We start from the raw sequence: 8,353 nt of genomic DNA on the forward strand, positions 1-8,353 counted from the left end.
CAGGGATCGAACCCGTGTCCCCTACATTGGCAGGCAGATTCTTAACCACTATGCAACCAGGGAAGTCCCGTGATCTTCTTGTATGGAACTTTTCATAAAAAAGTGCTGTGCAAAATTAAAAGGAGGGGCTTCTGTTCATTAAAAGGTATGATAAAAAGAGTGAAGGCAAGCTAAAAACTAGAAGATATTTACATAACATGAAATCATCAAAGAATTAAAGTATAGAATACATAAAGAACTTCCACAAATAAATATGCAAACAACCCAAGGGGAAAATGGGCACAAGACACTAAATGAACACGTCATAGACAAGAAAATCCCCAAGGTCAAGCATATGAAAAGCTGCTCAATATTATTACTAATATTATTACAAATCAAGAAATTGCAGATTAAATCTACAATGAGACACCATTTCACTATCACAAGATTGACAACAATTTTGTACTTTGTTAATATCAAATGTTGATGAGGATGTGGAACAGTTAAACACTGTTGATAGGAGTAGAATTTAGCATGACCGCATTGTAAAAAATCTGGCATGATCTACTAATGTTGGAAATCTTTCCCTATGAGATGACAACTTCAGTCCTAAGTATGAGCACTGGAACGCAGCTTCCCAGCCATTTGATTCTATGGCTCACACAGAAAATGATGATTGTATGGCATACAGGAGTAAGATGACAAAGTTGTTCAGGGCCAAAACCAAGCGGTCCAGGGGCTGCTGTCTGGCTGTCTCTGGAGATGAAGGCCTCAAAGTCCCAGGTCCAAAAGTTGGAAAGCTCTGCCCTGGAAGGCTCTTGTACGTGGGCACCAGGAAACATGCTCCAGAATGTTTATAGTAGCGCTATGAATAATATCTGCCCAAATGGAAAAAACCCAAATTACCAATTGACAGTAGAATGGATACATTAAAAGGAGTTGGGAATAGAGACCGGTTCACAGTGAGCTGAATGGGTCCCTGGACCAAAATAGCAGTCATTTCTCCAGTACCCAAGCTGATAATGATAAGTGATACACTTGGCAGTTGGAGCAATGACTTCCACACTGGGTCACTGCTCTGCAGGGTAAGAGCTATCCCGGTGGGGAAAGCCAAGAGGAACCTCTGACACTGGCTCCCACCCCAGGCCAAGAGAGTAAGTCAAAAGCAGTATTGGATCCTGGTGAGCATAGGGGGCTAAAGCAGAGATTAGTGACATCATTGGAGACGTATGGGATGCAGGGGAAGAGGAGGTAGGAGAGCCACAGGGACGAAGAGAGTGGAGAAGGTGAGAAGAAGTGCTGGGAGTCTCTCTCTGGGGGAGGGAGGAAGGGAATGGAAATGGTGAGAGGGAAGACGGAGGCTTCCACTGAATCCACTGGTAATGTTTCCTAGGGTGCTGGTGGATGCAGGAGATTTTGCTATATCCTTCCTTATCCATTTTAACATATTTGAAATAGCACACCATGACTTAAAAAGTCACTGGGAGAAGTGGAAGAGGGCGGTATCCACAAACGGGCAGGCACCATCGGGGGCAGGCTCGAGGAGGAGGATTGCAGATTTACAGTGCACCCAATCTCCCCTGCTCTGAAACTTCTCCAGCACGGCCAGCTTCTCAGGTGCAGACCCAGAAAACTGGGCCTTTGAGTTCCACAGGCAAGAGGGGTTCAGACACCCCAGGACTCTCCAGGAGGTCAGCCAGAGCAGGTTGCAAGAGAGAGAGGTGACTGAAGACAGAGGAGTATGAACGGGAAGGAGCAGAAGGAAGGTATGGGAGGAATGGAGCGGTGTCAGAGTAGGAGTGGGGTGGCAGACACGGGAAATTCTAACACCCATGGGCCGTATAGAAACCAAGGGAGGCACCACTCCCCAGACATCAGTACTGCTCAGCTCAGGGGAGCTGAGAACTGACAGTTCCAAGAAAAATTGAGAGACACCTGGCTATCCACACCCACCGCCATCACAACTGGTAGGCCTTGGTTGTGCGTCCTTCAAAACTTTAAAACATACTTGTACATATACTTAAATGAATTCTCATATATTACATAGGATTGACTGGTGTGTGTGCGTGTGCCCACGCACGCAAGTGATTTAACTTACAAATGTGAATCCAAAGCCATCGTTCTGCAACTTGCAGTTGGAAGTCAGGCGGATGCTTTCGAAAGCTGTGAGAATGGCCTGATGCATTCCGTTGGACTGCCACGCTTTATGCTACTGGATGCTAAGCCACGTTGCATTCATCCATTTCCTTACTGACGGGAATTTGGAGTGTTCCCAGTTTTTCCCATCACCAACTCCCTTGTGCATGTGTTCTTGTACACTACAGGTACCAGCGTGTCTCCGGAAGGAGTACCAGGCAGCGGACTTGCAGGAGCATAGAGGAAATAGATTCTTTCTTCCTTCCTTTTAAAGATCTTGGGCTAAAAGCAAGGACTCTGGAGTCAGATTGATTGGTTTCAATCCTGCCGCTGATCCCCACGAGCCGAATGACCTTGGGCCAGTGGCCGAACCTCTCAGTGCCTGTTTCCTCACCGGGAAGAGGCCAGTAATAGTTGGTACTATAGTTAAAGGCGTGTCACGCGGATGCATTATTATTTATGCCCAGCGCTTAGAAGAGTGCCAGGCACAGAGTGCGTGCCGGCACTAAGTTGCTTTCAATGGATTCTGCCAAATTACCTCCCCAATGCGTCTCTTGCACCACCGCCACAGGGGTTTGCTCCTAACCTCTCCCACCCTCGGAATGGTTAAGCTCTTTGAAGGTTGTCAACCTAGTGTGTGAAACCCGATTCGTGGTTTTAGTTCACATCTCCAGGATCAGCGGTGGGGAGCACCTTTTGGGGTGTAACTGGCCACTGCGATTTCCTCTTCTTTGAATTTGCCTCAGAGAGGGGGAAGGACTGAGGCCTTAAGGTTGAGCGAGGCCAACCCCAAGTCTATCCGCCACACCCGCCTGCCAGTAACGTCTGCTGAGCCACATTTGATGGAGCAGTTGAGACAGAGACCTTACAGAACGAAAATACGATCCCTTTGCTCTCTGGCCGACCCCTGATCACTGACTGCGGGACTCCTGTGCCCATTCTCCTGTTGGGTCTTAAGGCTTGCGGTGGAAGGGAGGCTGGCAAATGCTTTCGGCGCGTGCTAGGCATCCAGCGCCTCCATCTTGACGTTTCATCCTCACCACCCCTGGAGCCCGGCGCCCTCACTCCCCGACGCCCTCGACCCCCTGTATACATGGGAAACGGAGGCTCAGAGCTGTGACTCTAACCAGAAAGGGGAGGCGGGACAGGAGGAGGCGGGCCCAGAGGCTTGACAGAGGGAGGCACTCCCACCACCTCCTTCACCAGCCAACTGCCCGGACCGCCCACGGGCTTGCGAGCAAACCAGAGGCCCTCGGGCCCATTGGTTAGGTCTCGACGGGGGCGGGCGAACAAGGAGCCCGCTGGTTGGCGGGGGCCGGACCAATGAGGAGGCTGCGGCGCGGGCGTGAGAGGCGCGCTGAAAGTGGCGCGTCCTTTCTTTTGAGGCGAGCTCGTGCGGCGCGTGAGGTGGCTGACGCTCCCTTCTGAGCGCCGCCCGCCTAGCCCGCCGTGACCGCGACCGCGACTCGGGCCATCGACCGTCGCCCCGGTTCTGGGGCCACCCGGGTCGCGACATGAGCTCCCCGGATGAGGTGTATGTGTTGAGAAGGCGTGTCCGCCCAAAAGTCAGGGAGCGGGCCGGCGTCCGCATAGCCGGCCCCGCAGTCCCGCCGGGGCCCGACCCAGGCCCCGAGCCTGGGGAGCCGCGGAGCGGCAAGGGCGGAGGCGGCTTCCCGGACCCCGAGGGCTTCCAGTCGAAGCGGGAGATGCTGGAAGGGCGAGGGCCGGTACTGTGGGGCCGCGAAGGCCGACCTGGCTCCCCACATGAGCACACGAGGGACCTCCTGGACCTGATCGAGGAGTCTGAGGCGGCCAAGGAGGCCAACCTGCAGCAGCTGACCGACCAGGATGTGCTGGGTGTCCGCAGATACCCGGACCCCGAGGGCTTCCAGTCTGAGCAGGAGATGCTGGAAGCGCGAGGGCCGGTGCTGTGGGGCCGCGAAGGCCGACCTGGCTCCCCACATGAGCACACGAGGGACCTCCTGGACCTGATCGAGGAGTCTGAGGCGGCCAAGGAGGCCAACCTGCAGCAGCTGACCAACCAGGACGTGCTGGGCGTCCGCAGATACCCGGACCCCGAGGGCTTCCAGTCTGAGCGGGAGATGCTGGAAGCGCGAGGGCCGGTGCTGTGGGGCCGCGAAGGCCGACCTGGCTCCCCACATGAGCACACGAGGGACCTCCTGGACCTGATCGAGGAGTCTGAGGCGGCCAAGGAGGCCAACCTGCAGCAGCTGACCGACCAGGACGTGCTGGGCGTCCGCAGGTACCCGTCCCCAGAGAGGTCCACTGCCTTCAAAGAGGCCACTGGGTCGACACTGCGCCTCGAGGCGGGTCCCGGCGGTCGAGGAGCGCCCGGCCAGAGCTGTGGGGAGGCGTCGACGGCTCCAGCCGGCCCTGTCCACCTCGGTGGGCCTGAAGCGGGCCGGGCCTTGGGGAACCCTAAGAGAGGCACTAAGCGTAGGTTGAACGTGGCTGCGGATCGCCAGCGGCGCTCCGCGGAAGGCCTGGCCTGGCTGCTGTCCGACTCCGAGTCCTCAGATGAATTCAGTGAGACACAGCTGATGACGGTGAGCACTTACCGCAGAGGAGGAGGCCAGGCCAAGCCCAGCAGACCCGAGGATCCCGGGGACACTCCCAGACACTCGAAGTTCCAAGTCAGGGAGAATTACCGTCACGTGACAGGCTCTTCCCTGTCCTCGGCTCCGCGAGGACTCTCTTCGGTTGTGGAAAGGCAGGGCGTGGGAAAGCAGGGCATCTCTTCCCCTAAGAAAATGCAGAGCGTGCTGTGGGGCAAGGGGGGCAGCAAGCCCAGCTACGCGGGAGCTGCTGCTGCTGCTGCTGCTGCTGCTTCTGTTTCTGCTGCTGCTCCAGGTGGCCTGCCGCAGGTCACTCCTAGGAAGAACGGAGCCCAGGAGAAGAAATCCGTCGGGGAAGCGTCCAAACTTGCCCTGGGGGGAACCTTCCGTTCCCGGGGGCAGCGAATCTCGGCAACTCCCGTGGAACCGGCCACCTTCCCCCCAATCTCTGGTATTCCGCTGCCTGGGAGACCCAAGAGTTATACCTTGGTCCTTTCGGGAACCAAACAGTCCAAGCACAGTGGCGCTGGGAAGAAATCCGTGGTCAGGTGGGCAAGGGAGTCTGAGGCGGTGGCGGGAGAAGATAAGGACCCAAATAGAGACCCAGCCCCAAAGGGCCAAGTGAGTAGGCCATGCTCCTCCTCTCTCCCCACTCTTCCCCCCCCCACAGCACCCAGGGCACACGTCTTCATCCATGCTGCCTCTGTCCACCCCTCAGAGGTCAGCATTGGGTGCCCCTCGGTCACTGGGTCATTACGATGCCAGATCGGGCTCCTTTTCCTAGGGACAAACATTAAGGTAGCACTTCGGGTGTCCTGGGCCCGGTTCTCCACCCTTGGCCTCTTTCCAGCCTCCTCTGGGAGACTTGGGCTGGGATGGAAGGGAGGGCTGGTAGCTGAATTGGGTCGGGGGATCCCTTAAAAGCTTCCCCGGAAGGCCTCAGTATTTAGACTCACCAGCTTCCTGAATCCTCCTTCCTAGCTGTTCCCCAGACCTTCCTTGCAGGGGGCCTGGGCTTTCTCAGTGTCCCACTGTTGTGCCTAGATCAGCTCTGCCTGCTGGCCTGGGGCTGACTGAGGGAGAAAGTGCTAATGAGATCAGCCTTTCAATTCCCTTCCCAATTCCCTGCCTCACCCTGGCCCGAATCACACAACTCTCTCTCTCTCTCTCTCTCTCTCTCACACACACACACACACACACACGCACACACACACACACACACACTTCCTTAGTCCAAATCGGTGAGAAATTTTTGTTTCAGCTGCTCACTCACAGGCCAGGGACATCTTGTCTGCGCATGCATCGTAGAAAAGCCAGCAGTGGCGACGTCAACACCAGAGGCCCCCAAGATCCAGGAAACTCAGAACCCTTGGCCCTGAACCAGGGAGAAGTCATGCCCAGGGGGCCTGCCCCCTCAGGTGAGTGTCGTGGGTTTGATATGAGGGGAGGGAAGAGGGGTTGAGGACAGAAACCTCTGCCTCTGTCTCTGCCGGGGGCACAGCCTTGCTCCCAGGCAGCTTCTCCCACAGAAGACGGGGTGCTGGCAGGGCTGGCCTTGAGCCACATCATCCTCTGTGTGGGGTTTGTGCGGCCGGGGTGATCGGTGGCAGTGCCCCAAACACCTGCTCCGGGTGTAGACTTGCAGGGGAACAGCCTTTTCTGTTAAGTCCTGTTCGGCCACATTGCTCTCCCACGTGCTGGCTGTGGCTGCAGCTCTGGGAGGGTCGAATCCAGAGCCACATTGTTTGGGGACCACAGTGGCGAAATGGCTGTCCCCGGGGAACAGGGGAAGCAGGCCCAGAGACAAGGTTCTGGCTGCTGGGCAGAGCAGGGGCGGCTGGTTGCCAGCAGAGGGTGGTGCTGCCTCACCTCACTTTAGAACCCGCTTGGCCCTTTCCACCTCACTGGGAGCCTGGGAAGCTGGATTGTGTGTCCTTTCCCTCTCAGGTGACCGGGGGCCACTTGACCATCCCCCAAGACCGGAAACGCAGCAGCAGCCACTGGGAACGCCCTGCTGTCCTTGGGTAATGCTTCCACTGCATCCTGGAAATGCAGGCCCAAACTCGAGGGTGGGATCTGGGTCCAAGTTCAGCTGACATGTGTGGGCTCCCCCTCCCCTGCCCCCATCACGTACCCCACGGAGGGAGCCCACCTCCTTTCCACTGAGGAGCCCTTGCCAGTCTGACCACCCGGCTTTGGGGTGGAGGGCCCGGGGGAGAGGAGAAGGTGGAGGAGAGAGGAGGCCAGAGTATACTAATCATTTCTCTTCCTCCTCTGTCTGCTGGCCTAGTGTCTCGAGCTAAAGAGAGAAGTAGACGAACTTAAGGAGCAACTTGGTATGAGGAACCAGGGCCGGAGAGCGGTGTCTTAGTGAAGAACCCGGGTGGGCACCTGGGGTGGGGGTGGGCTGCAGGTGCGGTGGGCCTGGCAGGGACGATCATCCCTGTGGGGAGGAGAACCTCTCAGGCCTGGCCCTGGAGCTGGCTGTGCATGTACAACTGGGCGTGTGTACAAACAGCAAAGTACTGTCTGGACTGCATGCACACTTTGACAACCAGACCAGTCCTAGGGAATGTCCTTCTGATAGGACTTTTAGAGATGCCTCGTTGATTTTTCCCTTGAACTGCTGCTTGGTGTGGCTTCTAAGGTTCTTGTTGGATTGTTTGTTTGTGTGTGTGACAAGTTCTGAGTGGTTGTGGCACGGCCCACAGCATGAGAGCTGCTGGCACATTTTGTTTCCCTTTAGGAACCGGTTCCACATTCAATTTGGGTGGTGGGGAGTGATCAGGCCCAGAGCTCTTTGCATCGGGTCTGGAGGGGTTTCAGGTATCAGGGCTAGGCGGTTCCTCACGGGGATAGGGGGACGGGCTTCTGTATCCCTCTGTCTGGAGCGCCTGCTAATGCCTGTCCCTGTTGCAGCCGCCATGCAGTACCTGGCTGACAAGTTGCAGACCCTTTGAAGTGAGTGTTACACACACCGTACCCCTTCCCACAGTCCTGGCTGTTGAGCAGGGCTGGGGGCTGGCCCTGGCTTCAGGCTCTTCCCTGACTCTGCTGTTTCACAGGTTGAGCCCAGCGTCTTCCTGCAAGAGGAGCAGCTGGTACCTTTGGGGCCCTGGAGCTGTGGCCAAGCTCGTTCCCTCCTGTTCTGCCTCAGCTAGGGCTTCCTCTCCCCCTTGTTTTGCCCCCGCCCCGCCCCAGTTTCACAGCAGTTTCCAATTAAAGTACCTCTCATATTCTGTGTTCTGCCTTCTCTCTGGAGGGGTAGGGGTCGGGGTCGGGGTAGGGGGCCGGGGCGGGGCGCTGCTCCACGTCAGAGCCTTTTCCAGAACGGTATCTGTGGCATCCTGTGGTGGGGACTCTGGGCCAGCCTCTGTTACCATCCCTGCAGTCAAGCCAGCGGAGTGTCCGAGGTCTGGGTCCTGTGTGTGCTCTGCCTGGCCACATTGGCACGTCCTCCCTTTCCCCCGAAGGCCCTCTTCTAGCTCTCTCCAAACCCCCCTCCTCCTCTGGGGTCTGGCGGTTCCCATTCATCTCTGCCATTCACCCTTCCCATCAGCAGGAACTCATGACCCCCTTCCAGAGCTCCAGTCTGGAAGCATTCACATCCTCCCTGCCCTAGCCAGCTGACCACCCTCCTCCAGCCGGGTCGTCTGTACACC

At 56.7% G+C, this 8,353-nt stretch overlaps 1 protein-coding gene across 1 annotated transcript; it reads left to right on the top strand.

Moving 5' to 3' along the window:
• Window positions 1–1,720: 1,720 nt before the first annotated feature.
• Window positions 1,721–7,926, top strand: LOC132418159 (uncharacterized protein CXorf49 homolog). Its single transcript, XM_060002030.1, has 8 exons — window positions 1,721–1,745; window positions 3,559–3,926; window positions 4,332–5,312; window positions 5,953–6,109; window positions 6,639–6,715; window positions 6,982–7,027; window positions 7,611–7,652; window positions 7,757–7,926. Exons 1-7 carry the CDS (start codon window positions 1,721–1,723, stop codon window positions 7,649–7,651), a joined length of 1,695 nt encoding a protein of 564 aa, XP_059858013.1. The 3' UTR covers window position 7,652; window positions 7,757–7,926.
• The last annotated feature ends 427 nt before the right edge of the window (window positions 7,927–8,353 follow it).

Source organism: Delphinus delphis, chromosome X, assembly GCF_949987515.2.
Source record: "Delphinus delphis chromosome X, mDelDel1.2, whole genome shotgun sequence".
NCBI classification, from domain to species: Eukaryota; Metazoa; Chordata; class Mammalia; order Artiodactyla; family Delphinidae; genus Delphinus; species Delphinus delphis.